Source organism: Natrix helvetica, assembly GCF_964273705.1.
Source record: "Natrix helvetica genome assembly, chromosome: Z".
NCBI classification, from domain to species: Eukaryota; Metazoa; Chordata; class Lepidosauria; order Squamata; family Natricidae; genus Natrix; species Natrix helvetica.
The window spans coordinates 139,894,026-139,921,225 of NC_138554.1; the positions used below are offsets into that span (position 1 = coordinate 139,894,026).

Here is a 27,200-nt window from a genome sequence, read left to right on the forward strand (position 1 = left end):
CTTCTGGAGTATTGGCTATTCCTGCCAGCTTGGTATCATCTGCAAATTTGATGAGTTCCCCATTTATTCCCTCATCCAAATCATTGATGAAGATGTTGAAGAGTACTGGGCCTAAAACAGAGCCTTGGGGTACTCCACTGCATACTTCCCTCCATGTAGATGCAGTTCCATTGAGGACTACACGTTGAGTGCGGTTGGTCAGCCAGTTACGAATCCATCTGGTGGTGATGCTGTCCAACCCACATTCTTCTACTTTATCTAGTAGTAGGTTATGGTCTACCTTATCAAATGCCTTACTGAAGTCCAAGTAAACTATATCGATGGCATTCCTCTGGTCCACTAATTTTGTCACTTTGTCAAAGAATGCAATGAGATTAGTCTGGCATGATCTGTTTTGACAAATCCATGTTGGCTTTTGGCTATTACTTTGTTTGCTTCTAGGTGTTCGCTAATTCATTGCTTGATTATGAGTTTGGCTTGCTTGGAAGGCTGCAAAACACCCTCTGCAATGGTCAGCGAGTTAATCCCTTGTCTGAATTTGTTGACTTAGTGCAGAGGTCTTCAAACCTGGCAACTTTAAGACATAGCTGCCTGGAGAATTCTGGGAATTGAAGTCCACAAGTCTTAAAGTTGCCAAGTTTGGGGACTGCTGTCCTAGTGGAGAGCTTTAGAAATACCAGCTTCTTCAACTTGGTATCCTTCCGTTGCGTTGGAAACTCCCAATCCACATAGGTCTGGCGTGGGAAGTTGTCATCCTGATGCATCTCATGGGCATCAGGTTGGGGGGGAAACAGGACTCCCTGGAAGGCCTCTCCACCATCACTGCAGATTTTCCTGTTGATGGTCCTCCAGCCCAGAGGCCCCTTGCAACCTGGAGGATCATCTTGAGATGTTGGTTTCCTACCCCAAAGTCCCCACTATAAAAGTCTGCCCCCTAATTCCAGAATGTGGCATTCTCCAGGCCCCAAAATTTCTTCCTGGGGAATCCTATAGAGAAGCCAAGTTAAGAGAGGTGGCTCTCAAGATAGCCTCCATAGATGCCTTCAAACTTGGATCAAGAAGGATGTCCTCCTGCTATTTCAGTTTCTATAGAAACCCATCCTCCATCCCTTCCGAGCATCTGTGTCCTTAAGCTCTTTAAAAGATGCCCTCCCCTCGGTCCTTTCTTTATCCTCCAAAATCTTGGGGACTCTCAACATTCAAAAAGAACTGCATCTCCTTCCTTTTTGGATAGAGATGGCTGGAAGCTCCCTTCAGACTCTCATTTTTGAGGAGGGGAAGGTTCCTTTCCTCTCTAAAGATCCATGTCGGTGGGGTTTTGTGGTTTTTTTTGATGTTTTCCATTCCTTTGGAAACCTGGAAGTTTTTTTTTTTTACTGCAGTCTTCCCTATCTTTCCACAACCTACAAAGCTTGGAAGAAGATCTACTGGCCTTCTGGGTGTGGACAACAACAGAAATTTCACATTTCCATCGACAGAGACCGGAAGTAGGAATGCGCAATTTGCATCCTTGCTCAATGTGTTCCTACAAAACCCCTTTTAGCACGTAGGAGGGAGAAAAAATATTGGTTTTGACCACCGTTGTGTTGTGTTGAACAATTTTTCCCTGTCTAAAGAAAGGCGGCATGGCTGACCAACCATGAGAGGTGTGTGAGTTTCCCGCCGCTCAAACGGCTGGACAGGGATTGTGCAAACAATGCTCCAGTTGTGTCTCCAGATGGCCAGGTTGGATAATGCCTAACCAAACACACTTTTTCAGAGGGCGGGTGAAAAATGGCAATTAAGAGACTTCACTGAGTGTGCAATTCAGTCAACTGAGTTAGGAGATGAAACTCTATGTTGGGTTTTGCCATCTGCTTAAGGCTGGTTATTTTTTGGGGTGGGGACTGTTACAGAAATGGGGGGGGAAGAGGGCTGGCCCCCCCAGACCTTTAGATTTTTGCAAACACCCCAGTTCCTTGCTGCAAGGGAAGCTTGCAACTTTAACAAACTTGAGGTGTGTATTTTTAATATTATGTTTATTATTATGGTTTTATTACTACAGTTTATCCTTGGTGTGAGCTGGGGCCCAGGGAGGCAGTGGGGCTTGCTGATTGTATACTTGGCTCCTCGCTATGCATCAGCAGCCCTGCCCGAGCTCCTCGAGCTAATCTCAGCGACGGCAGTTGAGACTCCCAGACTTTTGGTCATGGGGGACTTCAACTTGCCATCAACGGGAGCGGCTTCTGAGGTGGCTCGGGAGTTCATGGCTTCCATGACGGCCATGGACCTGACCCAATTAGTGCAGGGCCCCACTCACGAAGGGGGCCACACACTGGACCTCATTTTTGTATCTGAACAGTGGACGAGTGATCTGGGAATAGGGGACTTAGTCATCACGCCCCTGTCATGGTCAGACCACTCATCCCTCCGGCTGGACTTCCCTGGCGCTATCCCCCACCGCGAGGAGGCAGAACCAGACTCTATAAACTGGTACCGCCCCAGGCACCTGATGGAATCGGACAGATTCCAGACGGAGCTTGGGCCAATACCTGTAGCCTTGTCCCGCTCCCGCTCCGAGGACCTAGTGACTGCCTGGAATAGGGCGACGACTGGGGCCTTGGACCGGGTTGCGCCTTTGCGACCTCTCCTGCGGCATCGACCCACCCGGGCTCCTTGGTTCACTGAGGAGCTTAGGGTGATGAAGCGCCACAGGAGACGTCTAGAGAGCAGGTGGAGGTCCTCACGCTCCGAATCTGACCGAACACAGGTAAGAGCCTATTTGCGGACTTACCTTGTGGCAATAAGAGCGGCCAAACGTAGGCATTGTGCTGCTCTTATTGCGTCCGCGGATAACCGCCCTGCCGCCCTGTTTAGGGTGACTCGCTCCCTTTTATCGCAGGGGGCGCGGGAGACACCCTTACAGGGAAGAGCAGAGGAGTTTGGGGAATATCTTCAGGACAAAATTGATCAGATCCGGAGCGGATGGACCCCCGTCAGTGGACCAGACGAGCCGTCAACAGCGAGTCTTGAGAGACCATTCTGGGAGGAGTTTGACTCTGTTGCCCCCGAGGATTTGGACAGGTTGCGTGGACGGCTGCGACCCACCACTTGTTTAACGGACCCGTGCCCCTCCTGGCTGGTACTGGCAGCCTGGGAGGTGACACGAGGCTGGCTCCTGGGCCTGGTGAGCGCCTCACTGGGTGAGGGATACTTACCAACCGCCTTGAAAGAGGCGGTGGTGAGACCCTTGCTCAAGGGGCCTTCACTCGACCCAATGGAGCTAGCTAACTATCGTCCAGTCTCCAACCTCCCCTTCTTGGCGAAGGTTGTTGAGAATGTGGTGGCGCAGCAGTTCCCACGACACCTGGACGAATCCGACTATCTAGACCCACGCCAGTCCGGCTTCCGACCCGGGCACAGCACTGAGACAGCCTTGGTCGCGTTGGTTGATGATCTCTGGAGGGCCAGAGATAGGGGTTGTTCCTCTATCCTGGTCCTATTAGATCTCTCGGCGGCTTTTGATACCATCGACCATGGTATCCTATTGCGCCGGTTGGAGGGGATGGGAGTCGGAGGCACCGTTTTGCGGTGGTTCGGCTCCTACCTCTCCGACCGGAAGCAATGTGTGTTGACAGGGGGGCAGAGGTCGTCCCTGAGGCCACTCACTTGTGGGGTGCCACAGGGGTCGGTCCTCTCGCCTCTCCTGTTCAACGCATATGTGAAGCCGCTGGGTGAGATCATCCGTGGTTTTGGGGTTGAGTACCACCTCTACGCTGATGATACTCAGCTGTACATTTCAACCCCAAACCACCCCAACGAGGCTGTCGAAGTGATGTCCCGGTGTTTGGAAGCCGTCGGGGTCTGGATGGGGGACAACAGACTCAAACTCAACCCCTCCAAGACCGAGTGGCTGTGGTTACCGGCACCTCGGTTCAGCCAGCTGACCCCATCGCTGGCCATAGGGGGCGAACAACTGTCCCCTGTGGAGCGGGCGCGCAATTTGGGCGTCCTCCTTGATGCCCGGCTGTCAATGGAGGACCATGTGGCAGCCGTGGCAAGGGGGGCGTTCCACCAGGTTCGCCTGGTGCGCCAATTGCGCCCCCTACTGGACCGGAGTGCCCTGCGCACGGTCACTCATGCGCTGGTGACGTCTCGCCTGGACTACTGCAATGCCCTCTACATGGGGCTTCCCTTGGGACGCATCCGGAGACTGCAGCTAGTTCAGAACGCAGCCGCGCGGGTTATTATGGGAAGTACACGTTACTCCCACGTAACACCTCTCCTGCGCGAGCTGCACTGGCTACCTGTGGCCTTTCGGGTGCGTTTCAAGGTATTGATCACCATCTTTAAAGCGCTCCATGGCAGAGGACCTAGTTATCTGCAGGATCGCATCCTTCCACATACGTCCCTGCGACCTATCCGCTCACACAGGGAGGGGCTCCTCCTGGTGCCGTCTGCTAGGCAATGCCAGCGGGCGACACCTAGGAGTAGATCCTTCTCTGTGATGGGCCCAACCCTCTGGAATGACCTCCCGCCAGACATTCGAACTACCACCGACCTCCGTTCCTTCCGGCAAAAGTTAAAGACTCACCTGTTTCAATCAGCTGGCCTGGCACTTTCTTAGTTTTACCTCCCAGGGATTTATTTTAGTTTAGGGTTTGGGGTTTTAATTGTGATGTTTTTAGGATTAGAATTATTTATTTCTTAGTACAGCCTATCTCCCCTCCAAATGTATCTTAAATGTAGCTTAAATGTATTTAATTTTATGACTGGTTTTATTGTATTGCCTGTACACCGCCCCGAGTCCCTTTTTGGGAGAGGGGCGGTCTAAAAATCTAAGAAATAAAATAAAAATAATAAAATTGTATGGAGGGGGGGGGGTGAAAAGGGGGAAAATTTGTTTGTACAAAACTCTTTTAATAAAAAAAAAAAAAAAAAAAACAAAAAACAAAAAAAAAAAAAAAAAAAATAATAAAATTACAACAGTTTAGTGGCCGTTCCCTAAACTAAATGCAACATAAAACCACTCTTTTCCTAGCCTGACAGGGAGTCCTTGACTTATGACCATTCATTTAGTGACTGTTCAGAGTTATAACAGTCCTGGCAAAGAGGACTTGTGACCATTTTTCATGCTTATGACTGTTTCAAGATCCCCACTTTGGTCACATCGTCAGAATGGGCAACTGGCTCTTGTTTATGACGGTTCCCGTGTCCCAAGGTCACGTCATCCCCTTTTTGTGACGTTCTAACAAGTTAGTGGGGAAGCCAGATTTGCTTAACGACTGTGTGGCCAATTTAACAACTGCAGAAATTCACTTAAGCAATGTGGCAAGAAGAGTCGTAGAAGTGGGGCAAAGCTCCCTTCACAAATTTCTCACTTAGCAACATTAGTTCTGGGCTCCATTGTGGTCGTAAGTCGAGGACTACCTGTATTGTCACAGGTCATTAGCTAGTCCAAGTCAAACTGCCTTTTGCAACTGACCGATGGGCATTTGGCCAAGGCTGATGGTTTTTCAAATGGTATTCCAGGTTTTTTGGAAGATTATTCTAATTATAATAATCATTAATTAGAATTCGGTTGAATTTTTGTGCGCAGCCTGGCATGAGGTTGGCACTTCTGCAGAAATTGGAGAGGAAGCAGAAACTGAAGTAGAGGTGGCCCTTGACTTACAATGTTTCATTTAGTGGCCATTCAAAGTTTACAACAGTACTTGGGGGGGGGGGGAACATGACCTATGTCTGTTTTTCACAGTTACAACTTTTGCAGTAGCACGATGATGATCATGTGATCAAAATTCAGATGCTTGACAATTGGTTCATACTTATGACCGTTGCTGTGTCCCGGGGTGATGTGATCTCGCTTTGTGACCTTCTCAGAAGCAAAGTCAACGGGGAAGTCAGATTCACTTCATGACTTAATGGGTTACTAATTTATCAACTGCAGTGATTCACTTAACAACCGCGGCAAGGAAGGTCGTAAAATAGGGCAAAACCCACAACAAATGTCTCATTTGGGGCTCAGTCGTGGCCGTAAATTGGGGGCGACCAGTACCGAACAATCTGAATGATAAATTGAACAAACTGAAAACTCAACAATTTTTAACGCCAAGAATTGGTTGGTGAGTTATATAAATCCATCACAGAATCACCGAAGTTGTTAAGTGAATCGTGTGGTCATTAAGTGAATCTGGCATTCACTGTTTGTCTGAAGATTGGAAAAGGTGATCACATGATCCTGGACACTGCAACTGTCGTATGTACATGCCAGTTGCCAAGCTTATGAATTTTTATCACGTGCCACGGGGATGCTACAATGGTTGCAATAGGGTCATGTCACTTTTTTTCAATGGCATTGTAACCTTGGACACTAAATGAATGGTTGTAAGTCAAGGATGACCTGTTCTGCACATATTTCTAAGACCTTTAAAAAAATCAGCATCACAAACTTACCTTGGCATGAAAACATAAGCAGTAAAAGCTAGAAATTGGGACCTTGGATGGAGTAGCTTGAAAAATTTCGGCCGATGGGAGCTTTAAAACATCTGAAGCCTTTTTTTTCTTTTCTCTTACGTTTGTTTGAACCAGAGCAAAAAAAAAGTGGCTGGACTTTTAAACTTCAGTTTGATCCCAGTTTGAGTTTTATTCTGAAGGCTGCACCTAAAAAACAGGAAGCTGGTTTGGTTTCCACCTTAAAAGTTGCACCTTAAAAGAATAGGAAGCTGGTTTGGTTTATTTTCTTAAAGTTGCAGCTTAAAAATAGGAAGCTGGTTAGTTTTTCACTCTAAAAGTTGCAACTCAACAATATGAAGCTGTTTTGTTTTTCTCTCTCAAATCTGCACCTTAAAAACACAAAGCTGTCTTGCTTCGTCTTCTAAAAGTTGCAAATGAAAATATTGAAAATCGGTGTGGTTTTCTTTTCTAAAAGCGGCAGATTAAAAATGCACAGCCTGGTTTGTTTTAATTTTGAAAGCTGCACAATTTTATTAAAAAAAACAACAACCCTAAAGAAAAATAAGAGACCAGCAAAGCACCGCTTATCATTGCCAGTTTTCAAAGACGCAATTTCCTTGAAGCCTTGCTCAGTTTATATTATGACTTTAACAAACAAATAGATTAAATATTTCTTTGTTCCCTGACAAGGTATTTTACTGCTAAAAGTTCTCCAATATGTATATACTATATATATAATAATTTATAGCAACAGGGAATAATCTCTCTCTCTCTCTCTCTCTCTCTCTCTCTCTCTCTCTCTCTCTCTGTGTGTGTGTGTGTATGTGTGTGTGTATGTATGTGTGTTGTGTGTGTGTGTAGGTATGTATATATGCAAAAAGATATAAGGATATAATGTGTATGGAGAAGGAAGAAAATTAATTTATAGCAACGGAATAATCTCTCTCTCTCTCTCTCTCTCTCTCTCTGTGTGTGTGTGTGTGTGTAAAAAGATATAAGGATATAATGTGTATGGAGAAGGAAGAAAATTAATTTATAGCAACGGAATAATATATCTCTCTCTCTCTCTCCCTCCCTCCCTCCCTCTCTCTCTCTCTCTCTCTGTGTATGTGTAAAAAGATATAAGGATATAATCTGTATGGAGAAGGAAGAAAATTAATTTATAGCAACGGAATAATCTCTCTCTCTCTCTCTCTCTCTCCCTCCCTCCCTCCCTCCCTCCCTCCCTCTCTCTCTCTCTCTCTGTGTAAAAAGATATAAGGATATAATGTGTATGGAGAAGGAAGAAAATTAACCCAGGAGAACTTTTAGCCACAGGGTACAATCAGAAAAAAGTGACAAATAATGTCTGCCATAAATTTCTTTGATTTCAATCCCAGGGTTTAGGATCTACAAGTAGTCCTCGATTTATGACCACAATTAGATCCAAAAGACCCATCACGAAGTTAGGTTAGTCATTAAGCGAGTCACCCTAAATTTACATACTTTTTGACTGTGGTTGTAAAGTGAATCCCCGTGGTTCAATAATTTACTTCAATTAAGTGAATTACTACCAATCACCAGGCGCCGATGAGTTCTAGTTCTCCCTTAGGCACAAAAGCCATGAAGATGACCTTGGGCCAATCCCTAGATAACGGTGAGTTCTAGTCCCACCTTAGCTAGGAAAGCCAGCTGGGTGACTTTGGGCCAGTCCCTCTCTCTCTCTCTCAGCATAACCCACCTCGCAGGGTTGTTTTTATTGGGAAAACAGAAGAATGAAGGCGGGAAAGAAATGTAAATAAAACCAGAAAACCAATTGAAATAAATTGTTCCTCCCTTCCCCCACTCTGACACTAAGCAGAGCTGCACTGGCCCACCTGTACGGGACTACTGCTCCCATCGTCCCCAAACAGAGCTGGCGATGGGGATGATGGTCCAGCTGATCTGAAGGCATGTGCCAAGCTGCGCTTTATTTTTAACCTCACAGGAAGGGGGGCGCAGACAGCGCCTAGCGCTACCCGTCTTCCTGTGGGTTGGTTGGCTGGTTGGTGAGATGTAGATAAGGAGAACTTTAGCACATGTGACAGAGATGCAGGATGAGGAGGGATCAGAAATTAAATGTGGGGAGGGGAGAGACCAGGAGTTCAGCCCTCTTAAAGCACAGCTGGCTGGGGGATTCTGGGAGTGGAAGCCCACCCTTCTTAAAGCAGGGGTCCCCCACTTAAACAATTGCCTATCTTAGCAACAGAAATTTGGGCTCAACTGTGGTCATAAGTGGAGGGTACCATATCCTAATTTGATTTATTTCAGTTTATTGCCGTCATGAACTAGCACATTATCTGTGGTCATAAACGGAGGACTCCGTAACTTCGAAACTGAACCTAAAGCAATGTGTAAAATGCAATGATTACTGTTGCTGTAATGACTGATTATTATTAATTGCCAATATTAAAAAAAATATTATGTGTTGTTGGCATAACGGTGCGAAGGTTTTGCATAAAAGTGCGTTCGACGCCAGATAACTTTTTTCCGTTTCTCAAGGCCGCTTCTGGTTTCTTTGCAGGAATCTCGAAAACGTCCAAGCTGACCGTCCACCCCTGTTTGTCCATGAGCTGATCGTTCTTCTGTCCACCTGTTCGAAAAAGGTAACCATGGATGGGCTTTTGAACCTTCCAACCTAGGTTAGGAGGGGGCCTTCATTTGCGTACAAGGGACCCAAGTGGGTGAAGACAAAGGTTTGTTTTATGGCTGGGATCTCACTGGGAGAAACCACATCAAACTGAGACCATCTTGCAAAGAGAAAGCTAAGCAGCCAGGCAGAGGGGAGGGGGTTGGACTAGATGACCTACAAGGTCCCTTCCAACTCTGAAAAATCTGAAATCAGCCAGCTACTGCCTCTGTTGAGCTTGACCACGCAATCAAAGCTTGTGAAACAAAGGGGGAGCTGAGTCTTGCACCCTTCCCAGCCTGGGTAGGGGGCTCTATACAGGTAGTCCTCAACTTACAACACTTCATTTAGTGACCGTTCGGCGTTACAACGGCCCCCCAAAAATGCGACTTAGGGCCGTTTTTCACACTTACAACCGTTGCAACATCCTCGTGGTCATATGATCAAAATTTGGACGCTTAGCAACTGACTCATATTTATGACGGTCGCAGTGTCCTGATCCCCTTTTGCGACCTTCCGATGAGCAAAGTCAACGGGGAAGCCAGATTCACTTAGCGACTGGCGGACTGATTAAACAACCTCAGGGATTCACTTAAAAACTGGGGAAAGAGTGGTCGTAAAATGGGTTGTGGAAACTGTCTTGCTCAGCCGAAAGAAACTTCGGGCTCAATTGTGGTCGTAAGTCGAGGACTACCTGCATGTTATTTAATAGGTTTATTTCAATTTATTATGGTCGTGAACCTGCAGATTGCTTTCGAAATGCTCCTACATCAGAGGTGTCAAACTCGACTGCATTGAGGGCCGCATCGCGGTCGTGTTTGACCTTGGAGGGCTGAGGTGGGTGTGGTCAAGGTGGGCGTGGCCAGCTTGATGTCACTCGGCTCAGGGTTGCCTGTGGGGGCCCAAGTGCTGCCGGGGAAAATGGGTTCACAGGCTATGTTTCTGCCGGTAGGCGCACCGCATGCCAATCCTTGGCTGTTTCTAGGGTGACCCCGCGGGCCACATCTAAGCGCCCGGCAGGCCGGATTGGGACCCCTGGCCTCGAGCTTGACACCCTTGGAGTAGATCCGTGATGGCGAACCTATGGCACTTGTGTGACACACGGAGTCATATCTGCCAGCACATGAGCAGTCAGCTCCAGCGCATATTCAAGTGCCGGCCAGATGATTTTTGGCCTTCCGGAGAGTTGGAGGAGGCCATTTTCCTCCTTCCAGGAAAGCCCCTGGGTCCTGGGGAGGGAGAGAACAGCTTCCCCCGGCCCCACGGAGGAAATACCAAGATCAGCTTGGAGGCGAGCAGCATGACACGTGTGGGAGGCTTGTGCGCGCATGCATGTGTGGGGGGGTGTTCTTTGTTTTATGGGTGCTGGCACATGCATTCTCTATGGCGTGTGCACTCGCATTTTTGGCACCCAACAACATAAAGGTTAGTCGTCACTAGACTAGATGGTTGTAGGGTTTTCCTCTACAACCTATAACTGTTTTTCAACCTCGGGAACTTGAAGGTGGGTGGGCTTCAACTCCCAGAATTCCCCACCTGGCATGCTCCCTAGGGAATTCTGGGAGCTGAAGTCCACACATCTTCCAATTTTCCAGATTGAGAGATTGTAGAATAGAGAGTAAAAACCTTAAAACCCCCACATATCCACCCACGCCAGACCCCCTTCCTGCCTCCCTTTCTCCTTCCCGTCCCTCTTTTCCCCTTCTTCTTCCCTCTTCCTCCCTCTCTCTCTCTCAGGCAGTTTTCCTCTCTTTCTTTCTTCTTTCCTTCTTTCCTTCCTTCACTCCGTCTTTCCATCCTCCCTTCCTACTCCCTCCCCCTCTTCTTCCTTTCCTTTCTTTTCCCTTCCTCCCTGTTTCCTTTCCCTTCCTTCCTTCCTTCCTTTCCTTTCCTTTCCCCTTTTCCTGACACTCATTTCCTCTTTCCCCTTTTCTTCTCCTTCCCTCTTTCCCTTCCTTACTCCCTCCCTTTCTCTCCTCCCTCTCTTCCTGTCTCCCTTTCATTTCCTCCCTCTCTTTTCTTTCCTCCTTTGCTTTCCCCCTTCCTCATTTTCTTTGCTCTTTTCCTTCCTTTCCTACTGTCCCTCTTCCCTTCCTTCCTTTCTTCCCTCCTTCCTTCCTTCTTTCCTTCCTCCCTCCCTCCCTCCCTCCCTCCCTCCCCTCCTCTCCCCTTCTCTTTGAAACCTCCTTGTTATCCTTGTGGTCCATCCTGCCTTTTCACACACACCTGCTTAAAATGAGACTCTTTTTGGGAACTTGGCAAAGACAGAGAAAGGTGGTTAATTCGTGATTAAACTCCCCGACAGCTCAACAGCTTCCACACAGATGCCTGGCCCCACCATCGCCAGCTGGAGAGCGTCACCCTCTACGCCCTGCACCTTTGCGAGTGTCTCTTCGATCCCTACCAGACTTGGCGGAGGCAGCTGAGCGGGTGAGTGAGTCTCCGTCCTCACCCATGGGAAAGTCGCATCTGGGGGAAAAGCTGCGGCTTTTAGGCAGGTGATGAGAGATGCTTGGCCACATCTGGCCAGAGGTGAACGGCTGGGCCATGTAGATTGTTTCCTGGTTGGCAGTGTGAAGTGGAGACGTTGGCTATCTACCCATTGCTATCTATTACTAAAATCCTGTTTGTAACCTTCAGTGGGGCAATACGGTACCGTGTAAAGCTATAGGGTTTGAACCAACAGACCTCAAATTACAGAAGGCATCCAAGATCTGAGACCCCTGATTTGTGTGGGGTTGGTTTTTTTAAAAAAAATTGGCAGTATCGCAGCCACTTCAACCTAATCAGCTGCAATAACTTGATCCTCATTTTAATAGTATCCATGATCATTTCAATATTCAGGATCATCAATAATACAAGCGGGGTCTCTGGGATCCCAAAACATTGGGCACAACATAGCGACTTAACAATAACAACAACTAAATAAAAATACAAAATGTCCATGGTTCTCTGCCACCTTCCTGCAAGGAGAGTCACTGGGGAAGCCAGCAGGCAATCGAAGGCTGCTCCTGTTCCATTCATATAAATTCTTTAAATAAACCTATAGAAGAATTGGTTATTCCCCCTTCCTGTTGAGGATGCCAAAGGCTGCCTGGGATAAACACAAGCCAATAATTTGCATGGCGCACACTCTTTTGTGGGTTTCCGTGATAGGTGTGCAGAGGTTGACCATACAAGCACTTCTGGTGTGTGACCAAAACTGAACCTAAAATTCCCGTTGCTAGCAAGACAGTTAACTGAGTTTGGCTCCACTTCACAACCTTTCTTGCCCCAGTTGCTAAGTGAATCACTGGAATTGTTAAATTACTAATTAGTAAATTAGTGACAATTTTTCTCTAATTTGTTAAATTAGTAACAGTTATTAAATGATTCTGGCTTCCCCACTGTCAGAAGATGACAAAACGGGATCACGTGACCCCGGGACATTGCAACCGTCATAAATATGAGTCAGTTGCCAAGTGAAAGTGACCAAATTTTGATCACGTGATTGGAGGGGTGCTGCAAAAGTTGTTCTTTTTCATAGCTTTGAATGGTCACTAAATGAACTCTTAAGTAGAGGATTGCCTATATTTTTTTCCTAATACCGCTGTCTGGGAATTCTGGGAGTTGAAGTCAACCCACCTTCATGTGGCCAAGGTTGACAGACATGCCTATAACATTCTGTATGGGTTGTCCTTGATTTACGACGGTTCGCTTAACAGGCCTTCAAAATTACGACCTACTTGAAATTTGGATATGAAGTTCCAACAGTCATATCGGACTGACCCCTTGTGGTCACCCTTTGCTTAATGACTAGAGGATTCATTTAACGACTGCAGCGATTCACTGAACCCTAGGAGCAAAAAAGACCACTCACCTAACAGCCACCTCACTTAGCGACCAACATCCCAATCCCTATGGTGGTCGTAAGTCGAGGACTACCTGTGTCGCTTTTGAAGCAACTGGAATAGTCTGCCATTCCTTTTCTTCTGGTCCCTGCCCCAAACGTTAGGCTTCGATTCCCTAGCTACTCCATAGCTGGGGATGATGGGATCTAAATCCAGCACATCTGGAAAGCATACTTTAAGGCAACAGTGGCATCGATGGGAAGGATTGTTTTCCTGCCCCAATTCGCTTGGGTTATTCCTTTACAACCTCTTTCCTTCCCCAGTTTCCCTCCCCTCCCTCTCCTTCCTTATTTCATCGTTATTTAATAGGTTTGTTTCAATTTATTATGATCAAGGACCTGCAGATTGCTTTCCAGATACTCCTAGATAGATGTAGGATTGCCTCTAAAATCTATGTTTTTCCACCTCTGCAACTTGAAGGTGGTGGACTTCAAATCCCAGAATTCCCCACCGGGGACGCTCGCTAGGGAATTCTGGGAGCTGAAGTCTACACATCTTCAAATTGTCAAGAATAAAGGATGCTGGAATAGAGAATAAAACCTTAAAACTCCACATATTCACCTTACAAGATTTCCTTTCTTCCCTTCCTTCCTCCCTTCCTTCCTCCCCTTTTTCTCTTCTCCCCTTCTCCCACTCTTGCACTCAGTTTTCCTTCCTTCCTTCCTTCCTTCCCCCTCCCTTCCTCTCCTTCCTTCCTCTCCTTCCTTCCTTCCCTCCCTCCTTTTCATCATTTCTTCCCTTCCTTCCTTTCAATTTTCTCTTCTCTCCTTCCTCTCTCTCTCCCCCTCTCGCACTGTCCTTTTCCTTCCTTACTTCCTTCCCCCTCCCTCTCCTTCCTCTCTCCCTCTCCTTCCATCCCCCCTCCCTTTTTCTTCCTTTCCTCCCTCCTTCCAACCGCTCTCACACCCTTTTGTGTTGTTTCCCTGCCAGGGAGATTGTGAGTGCGAAAGAGAAGAACAAATACAAGTTCACACCAGCTGTGTTGCCTCCGGAGTTTGGTTCCTTTTTTGAAGGTACACTGAATTTCTCTCTTTCTCTCTTCCCCGCCCTGCACAAAAATCCCCTTTCTTCTCTTTTCCTTCTTTCTATTTTCAATTAGCTTTTTAATTAATCGCCAAAAGAAGAGCAAAACACACAAAACTCACAGTGATGGTCAAAGAGGAGAAGGAAATAAGGCAATATTCTCGTTGACCTAGTCGGTGTAGGATTGTTTCTTTTCTTCCTTTCAATTCCTTAAAAATCAATGGAACATTATTTGATTAAGATGAATGATTCATTAATCATGGATTAATTGCTTTTTAATTAGTAGGAAAACATGAGCAAATGCAAAAGGAGCAGGGAAGGCATCCACTGTCAAAGAGAAAAAGAAAACAGAACTCATCTCCAAGGGGCTTTAATAAAAGAAAAGTTTTATAACTCTATTATATTTATATGCAGTATTCTCATTAGACAAGCATAGACAGTTAGTCCTTGGCTGACAAGCCCAAAATTTCTGTTGTTAAGTGAGGCATTTGTGAAGTGAGTTTTGCCCCATTGTACAACCTTTCTTGCCACAGTTGTTAAGCGAAACATCTGCAGTTTTTAAAGTCACATGGTCGTTAAGTGAGTTTGGATTCCAAGCATCTGAATTTTGATCACGTGACCACAGGGATTCTGCAACGGTCATAAGTGTGAGAAAGGTGATTTTTTTCCCCCCTCTACCGTGGCTTTAAATTTATCCTCTTACACTTAAATTAATTTTTAAATTAGATTTTAAACTTAATTGAATTTAAATTAAATATAAAATTTAATGTACAACTAGATTTTTAATTTATATCACAACTCAGGAAATCAGGACATGTTAACTGAAGTTATCTGCGCAAGGAATCTTTCCAGACAACAGCACCTCTTCTCGCCTCATTAAACACACACACACACACACACAAAGTCATAAATACACAGTTGCAGGGTGGAGTAGATTTCCAAAAACTGTTGATGCTTTTAATATTAATTATCTGCCTGCCAGGGGATCCTGGGGACTTTTCCTAACTGAAAACCCCTTAAACAGATGCATTTTCGTTGCATTTTTTTTCTTACTTTTAGTGACTCTACTTTGCAAGTTGCCAATATTGCCATCATAGTTTCCTCTTTGCTTAGGATGAATCCCTTTAAACCAGCTTTCTTGGTTAATTGGTGTACATCGGCTGAAAACATATATATATAGAGGAAATCCTCAAGTTACAACCATCCATTTAGCAACCATTAGAAGTTACAATATGAGACACGGTGGCTCAGTGGCTAAGACGCTGAGCTTGTTGATCAGAAAAGTTGACAATTTGGCAGTTCGAATCCCTAGCGCCGTGTAACGGAGTGAGCTCCCATGACTTGTCCCAGCTTCTGCCAACCTAGCAGTTCGAAAGCATGTAAAAAATGCAAGTAGAAAAATAGGAACCACCAATTTTGGTGGGAAGGGAACAGCGTTCAGTGCACCTTCGGTGTTCAGTCATGCTGGCCACATGACCACGGAGACGTCTTTGGACAGCGCTGGCTCTTTGGCTTTGAAACGGAAATGAGCAGTGCCCCCTAGTGTTGGGAACGAGTAGCACATATGCGCGAGGAGGGGAACCTTTACTTTTAGAAGTTACGACACTGAAAAAAGAGACTTATGGTCGTTTTTCACACTTAGCAACCCTTGCTGCATCCCCATGGTCATGTGATCAAAATTCAAAGGCTTGGCAACTGGTATGTACTTACGACAGTTGCAGAGTCCCGGGGTCCCGTGATCCTCTTTTGCGACCTTCTGACAAGCAAAGTCAGCCAGATTCATTTAGCAACCATGCTGCTAACTTAATAGTTGCAGGGATTCACTTAACAACTGCAGCAAGAAAGGTCGTAAAATGGGGCAAAACTCACTTAGCAACTGTCTCGCTTAGCAACAGAAATGTTGGGCTCGATTGTGGTCCTAAATCAAGGGCTACCTGCATTAGGGAATTTTAAGATTTTTTTTCCCCCTTATGGTCACTGACCAGAATTGTAAGCAAAAACAAATTTAAAATGAAAGTAAAGTATAGCTAATCCTCAACTTATGGCCATTGTGGTGCCTGCTGATTATGGACGTAAGTCAGGGTGATAATAAATGCTCTGTTTCTGAACCTTGGCAATTTTGAGATGTGTGTACTTCAATTCCCAGAATTCCCTATTCAGTCATCCCTTCATCCCTCTTAAAGCATACCGGCTGGGGGATTCTGGGAATTGAAGTCCCCTCCTCTTAAAAATAGCCAACATTGAGAAACACTGCATTTCACTTGAGTCATTTAGTCAAGGCGGCTAGAGGTGGATGTTTAATTATTTAATTGATTGATTTATTTTGATTTCTCCCCCTCCTCGCTAGAATGCTTTGAAACAGACCGAGAGCTGCCAGAATGTCTTCAGCTGCGGCTAATCCACCTTTTGGGGGCCATTCTCTCTGGATCCAAGGTAAGTTTCTGCATTTAAAAGCCTCCAGGAAGAGGATCTCAAAATTCTTGGGTTAGAAGGAACTTTAGAGGTCATTTAGTCGAGCCCCCTGTTCAGTGCCAGGTTCCAAAACAAAGTCATTGGCCGAAACTGAATTTATTTAATGACCGCACCATTCCCTTAACAACTGTTGTGATTACCTTAAACCCTTTGTCAAAAAAAGTTGCAAACTCGGATGGGACTCACTTAACAACCTGTCTTGCTTAGCAATGGAAAATCTGCTTCCCATTGTAGTCGTAAGTCGAGGATTATCTATGAGGAGCAGGACAGTGCAGAGGTCTAACTACAGATGGATCTGCTTTAGCTCTTAAGAGATGGGGATGGGGGGATGGAACACCAAGAGGCGGCCAAGACCATCACCAAAAATCCTTTGGCCCATGTTCCACTGCCTGCATGGAGTATGCCTCAGCTCTATGGAGAGTTGATGCAAAATTATGTTTTTGCTTAGCTTTTCCACTTTTCTCTGCTGTCGATGATCAATCAACTTTCCATAACTCTTTGCATACAAGAGACACCAAGTCCCATGGTTCTCAGCTGGGAAGCCAACCACTGTGCTGTTTGTGAATTCAGAGGGTTCATTGGTGAGAGGAAGCCTGTCCTTGAGATTCAAGTAGTCCTCAACTTAGGAGCACAATTGAGCCCAAAATTTCCCTTGCTACATGAGTTTTGTCCCATTTTACAACCTTTTCGGTTGTTAAGCGAATTGCTGCAGGTGTTAAAGGAACCGTGTGGTCGTTAAATGAATCTGTCTCCCTTTGACACTGTGTCAGGGTCCCAAATAGCATCCAAAAGTAAATCAGAGTCCGAGGCAAAGGATTCCTCAAAGTCCCAATTTATGAAGAGAGCCATGTTGGCACATCTGGGAAAACCTGAATCTGAAAGCTTCCCAGTTTTCCCACCTAGTTGAAAGTTCAAGATCTTGCCCCCCCACACCCACCAGTCCATCCCATGGTCCAATCTCCCACTGCCACGCTGGCAGCTTCCACCCATCCAGTTCTGGTCAGGTACAGAGGTACAAAGACAAAGGATGACCTTGGCTTTCTAGAAAGAATGTTGTTATGGCTACATATCATCTAACTCCATACAATCCCATTTTCCCACAATGGAAAGATCCATAGTAGGATAATAGAAAGTGTGGCAGGCCTGAGACTCAAAAGAAAAAATGCCTGCAGGCCTGACACTTTGCTTATCAAAAGATGGCTAAGTAAAATCACTGCAGTCGTTAAATGAATCAGGTGGTCATTAAGCGAACCCAGTTTTCCCCATTGACTCTGCTTGTCCGAAGATAGCTACAGGCAGTTGTTTAAAAAAAAATTGTGGTCATTAAATAAAGCATTTCCCCCATTGATTCTGCTTGGTCAATCATGAACTAGAACTGTCATAAGTACATGCCAGTTGCCAAGACCTCCTAATTTTAAGTCACATGGCCGTGGAGATGCTGCAAAGGTGGTAAGTGTAAAACAACAGTCTCTTTTTTCGGTGCTGTTGTAACTTTGAACAGTTGCTAAACAAATGGTCGTAAGTCGAGGACTACCTGTAGCAAGCCACCAATGCCTCCTAGCCAGGTTCTTTTTCTGGAAGTAGGCCTTCTGCTTTGCTCAGCCAAACAATAGCAATAGCGCTTAGACTTATATACCGCTTCACAGTGCTTCTGCAGCCCTCTCTAAGCGGTTCACAGAGTCAGCCTCTTGCCCCCCAACAATCTGGGTCCCCATTTTACCCACCTCGGAAGGACGGGAGGCTGAGTCAACCTGGAACCTGGTGAGATTCGAACTGCTGAACTGCTGGCAGCCGACGATCAGTAGAAATAGCCTGCAGTCCTCCTCTCTAACCACTGCACCACCACAGCTAGATAGATGATAGATGATATATAGATAGAGAGACAGACAGATGGAGATAGATGGATAAAGATTGACAGGATGGACGGACGGACGGACGGACGGACAGACAGACAGATTATAGATGATAGATGATATATAGATAGAGAGACAGACAGATGGAGATAGATGGATAAAGATTGACAGGATGGACGGACGGACGGACGGACGGACAGACAGACAGATTATAGATGATAGATGATATATAGATAGAGAGACAGACAGATGGAGATAGATGGATAAAGATTGACAGGATGGACGGACGGACGGACGGACAGACAGACAGACAGATTATAGATGATAGATGATATATAGATAGAGAGACAGACAGATGGAGATAGATGGATAAAGATTGACAGGATGGACGGACGGACGGACGGACAGACAGACAGACAGATTATAGATGATAGATGATATATAGATAGAGAGACAGACAGATGGAGATAGATGGATAAAGATTGACAGGATGGACGGACGGACGGACGGACGGACAGACAGACAGACAGATTATAGATGATAGATGATATATAGATAGAGAGACAGACAGATGGAGATAGATGGATAAAGATTGACAGGATGGACGGACGGACGGACGGACGGACAGACAGACAGACAGATTATAGATGATAGATGATATATAGATAGAGAGACAGACAGATGGAGATAGATGGATAAAGATTGACAGGATGGACGGACGGACGGACGGACGGACAGACAGACAGATTATAGATGATAGATGATATATAGATAGAGAGACAGACAGATGGAGATAGATGGATAAAGATTGACAGGATGGACGGACGGACGGACGGACAGACAGACAGACAGATTATAGATGATAGATGATATATAGATAGAGAGACAGACAGATGGAGATAGATGGATAAAGATTGACAGGATGGACGGACGGACGGACGGACGGACAGACAGACAGACAGATTATAGATGATAGATGATATATAGATAGAGAGACAGACAGATGGAGATAGATGGATAAAGATTGACAGGATGGACGGACGGACGGACGGACGGACAGACAGACAGACAGATTATAGATGATAGATGATATATAGATAGAGAGACAGACAGATGGAGATAGATGGATAAAGATTGACAGGATGGACGGATGGACGGACGGACGGACAGACAGACAGATTATAGATGATAGATGATATATAGATAGAGAGACAGACAGATGGAGATAGATGGATAAAGATTGACAGGATGGACGGACGGACGGACGGACGGACAGACAGACAGATTATAGATGATAGATGATATATAGATAGAGAGACAGACAGATGGAGATAGATGGATAAAGATTGACAGGATGGACGGACGGACGGACGGACAGACAGACAGACAGATTATAGATGATAGATGATATATAGATAGAGAGACAGACAGATGGAGATAGATGGATAAAGATTGACAGGATGGACGGACGGACGGACGGACGGACGGACAGACAGACAGACAGATTATAGATGATAGATGATATATAGATAGAGAGACAGACAGATGGAGATAGATGGATAAAGATTGACAGGATGGACGGACGGACGGACGGACGGACAGACAGACAGACAGATTATAGATGATAGATGATATATAGATAGAGAGACAGACAGATGGAGATAGATGGATAAAGATTGACAGGATGGACGGACGGACGGACGGACGGACAGACAGACAGACAGATTATAGATGATAGATGATATATAGATAGAGAGACAGACAGATGGAGATAGATGGATAAAGATTGACAGGATGGACGGACGGACGGACGGACGGACAGACAGACAGATTATAGATGATAGATGATATATAGATAGAGAGACAGACAGATGGAGATAGATGGATAAAGATTGACAGGATGGACGGACGGACGGACGGACAGACAGACAGACAGATTATAGATGATAGATGATATATAGATAGAGAGACAGACAGATGGAGATAGATGGATAAAGATTGACAGGATGGACGGACGGACGGACGGACGGACAGACAGACAGACAGATTATAGATGATAGATGATATATAGATAGAGAGACAGACAGATGGAGATAGATGGATAAAGATTGACAGGATGGACGGACGGACGGACGGACGGACGGACAGACAGACAGATTATAGATGATAGATGATATATAGATAGAGAGACAGACAGATGGAGATAGATGGATAAAGATTGACAGGATGGACGGACGGACGGACGGACGGACAGACAGACAGACAGATTATAGATGATAGATGATATATAGATAGAGAGACAGACAGATGGAGATAGATGGATAAAGATTGACAGGATGGACGGACGGACAGACAGACAGACAGATTATAGATGATAGATGATATATAGATAGAGAGACAGACAGATGGAGATAGATGGATAAAGATTGACAGGATGGACGGACGGACGGACAGACAGACAGACAGATTATAGATGATAGATGATATATAGATAGAGAGACAGACAGATGGAGATAGATGGATAAAGATTGACAGGATGGACGGACGGACGGACGGACGGACAGACAGACAGATTATAGATGATAGATGATATATAGATAGAGAGACAGACAGATGGAGATAGATGGATAAAGATTGACAGGATGGACGGACGGACGGACGGACGGACGGACAGACAGACAGACAGATTATAGATGATAGATGATATATAGATAGAGAGACAGACAGATGGAGATAGATGGATAAAGATTGACAGGATGGACGGACGGACGGACGGACGGACAGACAGACAGACAGATTATAGATGATAGATGATATATAGATAGAGAGACAGACAGATGGAGATGGATAAAGATTGACAGATTGGATGGATGGATAGATAAATGATAGATAGATAGATAGATAGATAGATAGATAGATAGATAGATAGATAGATGATAGATAGATGATAGATAGATAGATAGATAGATAGATAGATAGATAGATAGATAGATAGATAGATAAATGATAGATAGATGATAGATAGATAGATAGATAGATAGATAGATAGATGATAGATAGATAGATAGATAGATAGATAGATAGATAGATAGATAGATAGATAGATAGATAGATAGATGATAGATAGATAGATAGATAGATAGATAGATAGATAGATAGATAGATAGATACTGTAGATAGGCAGGCAGGCAGATGATAGATAGATAGATAGATGATAGATAGATAGATAGATAGATAGATAGATAGATAGATAGATAGATGATAGATAGATAGATAGATAGATAGATAGATAGATGATAGATAGATAGATAGATAGATGATAAGATAGATAGATAGATGATAGATAGATAGATCAATATGATAGATAAGAGAAGTAGATAGATGGATAGCAATAGCACTTAGACATATACCGCTTTACAGCCCTCTCTAAGCAGTTTAAAGAGCGTATGACCCCCAAAATCCTCATTTTACCCACCTTGGAAGGACAGAAGGCTGAGTCAACCTGGAGCCTGGTGAGATTCGAACTGCCAGACTGCAGGCAGCCGGCAGGCAGCAGAAGTAGCGTACAGTACCGCACTCTAACCACTGGGCCACCACAGCTCCTAACTGATTTCCTTCTCCTCCTTCCTAGCAAAACGCCCTCCAGATGATCTCCCCATCGGCGGTCGAGGTCCTCATGCTGGTCCTCAGGAGGTGGTGCCTCCCGGCCAGTGGGCCCACCAAGGACCCCCAGTTGCTGCAGATGACCCTCAAGAGCGTGGTGTCCATGGTCCACGTCCTCCACGCCAGCAGCCCCCGCCAGCGGGCCGTAGAGATACGAGCCATCTTGGACAGCTTCTTCAAGGTCCTTAATGCTGACCAACCGTTGGCCTCGTTGGAAGGGTCACCCGGCCCTCACTGGGAGGAGAAGCTGATCGCACTGCGGGTGAACATGCTGGGTAAGGGGGGGGGGAGAGGCCGCGGGGTCTCCTGGGCTGGAAGGGAAGGGTCTCTACTTGGCCTACGGGGCCACCAACCAAGGTGTCCGTGGGGTTAGAGAAGAAGGTTTGTATGATTGAACCATAGAGTCCTTAGTGCTCTCTGAGCTGGGTGGTTTTCTTGCAGACTTTTCATGACCCAACTAGGTATCATCATCAATGTTAGAATGGAGGAGGAGGAGGAGGAGAAAAAGAAAAGAAGGAAGAAGCAGGAGGAGGAGGAGAAAAGAAGAAAGGGAGGAGGAGGAGTGTTGGGTCCTGTGTGTTTGAGCTTGATGATTTTCTTGCAGACGTTTCATGACCCAATGGGGGAACATCATCAGGGCTAGAAGGGAGTGAGGTGTGTGGAGAGGAGGAGGAGGAGAACTGGGGAGGGTCCTTGGTGCTCTCTGAGCTGGGTGGGTTTCTTGCAGACGTTTCATGACCCAACTAGAGAACATCATCGGTGTAGAATGAACGGTATAGAAACAAAGACAGCAAACCCTACTCCCTTTCAGCACTGATGGTGTTCCCTAGTTGGGTCATGAAACGTCTGCAAGAAAACTACTAAGCTCAGAGAGCACCAAGGACCCCAAAGTTTATTTGTTTTATTTATTTATTGGAAGTCAATTTGTGACTGAAACACTGAAAATTCGTAGCTGAGACAAGTTGTAAATAAATAAAACAAATTTGTAAGTTAGGTGCTAATCGAGGCAGATTTCAAGTGAGTGTTGCCCCTTATTATGACTTTTCCTGCCCTGCCACGGTTGTTAAGTGAATCTGGCTTCCTTTATTGACTTTGCTTGTCAGAAGGTCTCAAAGGGGGATCATGTGACCCCCCCCGGGACGCTGCATCCGTCATAAATATGAGTCAGTTGCCAAATTGTGATCAGGTGACCATGGGGGTGGTGCAAAGGTCGTATGTGCGAAAAACGGTCATTAATCGTGATTTTCAGTGCTGTTGTAACTTCAAGCCGTCACTAAATGCGTGGTGGTAAGTCAAGTAGCTTTTGAGGAGTCCGTTGTATCTTCAAACAGTGCCAAAGCCACCGGTCGTAAGCCGAGGACTCACCCTGTGCGGTGTTGTTGTTGTTGTTGTTGTCTGAATGAGATCTGCCTTTTCTCTCTTCAGATGCCATTCCAGAAATGCTGAATTCCGACGACCGCCCAGTCTTGCAAGCCATGTTCCTGAGCAACAATTGCTTTGAACACATCATCCGGTTGATCCAGAACAGCAAGGTAAAAAATAAAACGAAAATCCACGTTTTTCCAACCGACATCGGTGGGTTTCCTTAAATTTCAGAAATTTCATTTTCCTCTGTTAGGGGGAAGTAAACGTACGGAAGAATAATCCCTACAAAGGGGGAATCTCGTGGCCCAATTTCCACTCCTGTTTTTCTACAGGTAGCCCTCGACTTACGACCACAATAAGGGAGGTGGTTGTCAAGTGAGCTTTGTCCCATTTTACGACCTTCCTTGTCCGTAAGTGGTTAAGTGAATCACTGAGTTTGTTCAGTTAGTAACATCGTTGTTAAGTGAATCTGGCTTCCTCATTGAGTTTGCTTGTCAGGGGGTTGCAAAAGGGGACACTGCGACTGTCATAAGTGTGAACCAGTTGCTAAGCGCCTGGATTTTGATCCCGTGATCACGGGAATGTTGCAACGGCCGTAAGTGCGAAAAGCAGTCCCCAATCCCTTTTTTCAGTGTTGTTGCAACTTTGAATGGTCACTAAATGGACGGTCGTAAGCCGAGGGCTATCTGTGCATCCTCGGAGGATGTGCCCTTAATTCCTTTCTGCCTCTGAACCAGGGTATGTATGCAGTATGGGTCAAAAAAGTCAAAATGGCAGCTCCAATAACCAAATGATTGTGCATAGGGACGGAAAAAGCTCGGTTTTGCCTGTCGTTTTAAGTTATTTTTTGAACACTTCGTACAAACATTCCTGCTCTACTGAACCCTTTATTTTAAAAATACCCTGTTTCCACAAAAATAAGATCTCCCCAGATAATAAGTCCAATCAGGCTTCTCAGCGCATGCACTAAAATAAGCCCTCCCCAAAAATATTGCAACACAGCAGCTGCCATGAGTTGATCATGCTTCTCCCCTCCTTCACCACAAAGATGATAAGACATCCTGGAAAATAAAGCCAAGCACTTAATTCAGGGGCCAAAAGAAAATAAAACCCAGTCTTATTTTCGGGGAAACACGTTAGATAGCTCTGAGCAATGTGGAGGGATCGTAAAATAAACAATAATTACAATTAATGAATTATTTTTATTAATAACAATCAACAGCTAATTAATAGCTAATAACTATTTAATAGTACTATTATTAAAGCTAGACTGCTGAAGCTGGATAAGCTCTGAATCAGAAAAGGATTGTTAAAAGCCAAGGAAGGTTTCAAGCACTTTCTCGAGGCGCAAACCATGATCATACATTGGGCAGGGGTAGCATTAGAGTTAAAACTTGGGGGTTGCAAAAGAGCATTAGATCCTTGCCAGGAGCAGGACGACATCCCCTAAGTCCTTTGGGGTCATTAAGCAAATCTATTTTCCCCACTGGACGGTTTTCAGGTGCAGGAAACGAAGTTGGTGGCTAACTTTTTGAACAAAAAAGAGATGGCTAACAGTTTTGCGCCCCAGATGGGTCTCTCTCCTTTCCAAACTCATCCGGACAGCTCGTAAATAAAACCCGATTTCTCTCTCTTCGAGATGGCTCTGATCTGTCTCTCTCCGGGGCTATTATTAAACTTGGCTTTTTTAAACAAACAAGGATCTCTTCTTCATCCCCTCTCACCTTCTACGTTGCTGGTTTTTCCATTTTAACATTGTTTGTGCACATCTGTTCGTCATCTTACCCGGAAACTCAAATTCATTAAGACTTCTGGTTGCTACAACACAACTCCCAAATCTTCCAACAGATCCACAATTCGGCAATCACAATAATGATTTTTTTACGGGTGAGGGGAACAATGGGGTGGGGGACTAAGGTTTGGGATGGGTTCGGAGGTCAGAAAGCTGCAGCCTACGGAGTTGGGAATCTGGTTGTTCAGAGGTGCTGGGAAACCCCATTAATTGTGGGATTACCCTTAGTCCTCAGTTTACAACCACAGGATTTCCATTGCTAAGCAAGGTGGTTCTTAACCGAGTCAGTTTAACCGCTGTTAAGTGAATCACATGGTCATTAAGTGAAGCCAGTTTCCCCAGTGGGCTTTGCTGTCAGGAGCCAAACCGGGAAGGTCACAAACTTTGATCCTGTGATCCTGCAAGAGGCTGCAAAGGTCATAAGTGTGAGGACCAGTTATAGCCCACTCTTTTCGGAACTCCACAGGTTCACTAAATGAATGGTCGTAAGTTGAGGACAACTTGTAGATTTAGGGCAGGGATGTCAAACTCGAGGCCCCGGGGCCAGCTGCAGCCAGCTTAGATCTGGCCCTTGGGGCCCACACTGGAAACAGCGAAGGACCCTTCCCCAGGGCTTCTGCCAGCAAAATGGGGCTGGGGGAGGGGGCTGCGGGAGGCTTTCCCGAGCTCCGTTTTCACGGGCAGAAGGTTGCAGGGGGCCACTGCAGCTGAAAACGGAGCTTGGGAGTCCATTTTTGCTAGCAACCCACCACAGGTGCCCTCAACACAAGTGACACCGAGTTGGCCACACACACACCTGGGCCCCTGTTCAAACGCAACCCTGATGTCGCCCCCCCATGAAATTGAGTTTGACACCCCTGGATTAGGAGGTCTTTTCCTTCCTTCCTCCTTCTTCCTCCTTCCTCCCTCCCTCCCTCCTTCTTCATTCCTCCTTTCCTCCTCCTTCCATCCTCCTCCCTTTCCTTCCTCCTTCCTTTCCTTCCTCCCTTTCTTCCTCCTCCTTCCTTCCTCCTCCTTCCTCCCTCCTTCCTTTCCTTCCTTCCTCCTCCTTCCTTCCTCCTCCTTCCTCCCTCCTTCCTTTCCTTCCTACTTCCTTCCTCCCTTCCTCCATCCTTCCTTTCCTTCCTTCCTCCTCCCTCCCTCCCTTCCTCCTACTCCTTCCTCCCTTTCTTCTTTCTTTTCCATCCTCCCTTCCTCCTCCTTCCTTCCCCCCTTCTTTTCCTTCCTCCTCCTCCTCCTCCTCCTTCCTTCCTTCTTTTCCTTCCTTCCTTCCTTCCTTCCTTCCATCATGCGTGGCCTCTCCGAGCTCCGTTTTCGCCAGCAGAGGGCTTCAGGAGGCCGTCGCAGCCGAAAATGAGCTGGCCCACGCCTACCCTGGCCATGATGGGGCCCTCCATGAAATTGAGTTTGACATCCCTGGTTTAAGAGGTCTTTGGGCCCTGTTTGGCCAACCCTTTGCTACTCCAAAGTCCATCATTCTGTACTCTGTGCAATCTGAGTTGTGTGAAAACAGGAGAGTATTTGTAGCTCAGGATTGCTGCCCTCTGAGCTGGGTGGTTTTATTGCAGACATTTTATGACCCAACTAGGGAACATCATCAGTGTTAGAAGGGGAGGTGGGTTTCTGGAAAAGAAAAAGATAAGGGGAGGAGGACTGTGAGATCCTTGGTGTTCTCTGAGCTTGGTGGCTTTGGAGATCGAGGCATTACGAAGACCACTCCCACAAATATTGCTAGCGCAAGCCTCTAGTACATAAAAAGTCAGCAAACCCCTTTCCCTTCTGGCACTGATGATCTTCCCTACTTGGGTCATGAAACGTCTGCAAGGTAACCCCCAAGCTCAGCAAACTGCAAGGACCCCACAGTCTTCCTCTCCTCCTCTTCTTCTTCCTTCTACTTTTCTTCCTCTTCTTCTTCTACCTTCTACTTCTCCTCCTCTTCCTCCCCCTTCTTCTTCTTCTTCTTCTTCTTCTTCTTCTTCTTCTTCTTCTTCTTCCTCTTCCCCTTCCTCCTCCTCTTCTTCTTCCTCTTCTACTTCTTCTTCCTCCTCCTCTCTTCTTCTTTC

The 27,200-nt window shown here is 45.8% G+C and overlaps 1 protein-coding gene across 4 annotated transcripts in view; it reads left to right on the plus strand.

Moving 5' to 3' along the window:
* The window catches only part of NBEAL2 (neurobeachin like 2), a 153,282-nt gene that overhangs the window by 29,514 nt on the left and 96,568 nt on the right, over window positions 1-27,200 (plus strand). For 3 of the 4 annotated variants that reach the window (XM_081971507.1, XM_081971509.1, XM_081971508.1), the window contains exons 4-9: window positions 8,975-9,056; window positions 11,385-11,509; window positions 13,900-13,982; window positions 16,340-16,425; window positions 21,949-22,255; window positions 23,406-23,511. In XM_081971507.1, coding sequence (XP_081827633.1) covers window positions 8,975-9,056; window positions 11,385-11,509; window positions 13,900-13,982; window positions 16,340-16,425; window positions 21,949-22,255; window positions 23,406-23,511 — 789 coding nt within the window. Of the gene's footprint in view, window positions 1-8,974; window positions 9,057-11,384; window positions 11,510-13,899; window positions 13,983-16,339; window positions 16,426-21,948; window positions 22,256-23,405; window positions 23,513-27,200 lie in introns of all 4 variants that reach the window. The other variant, XM_081971510.1, reaches the window with a different exon arrangement.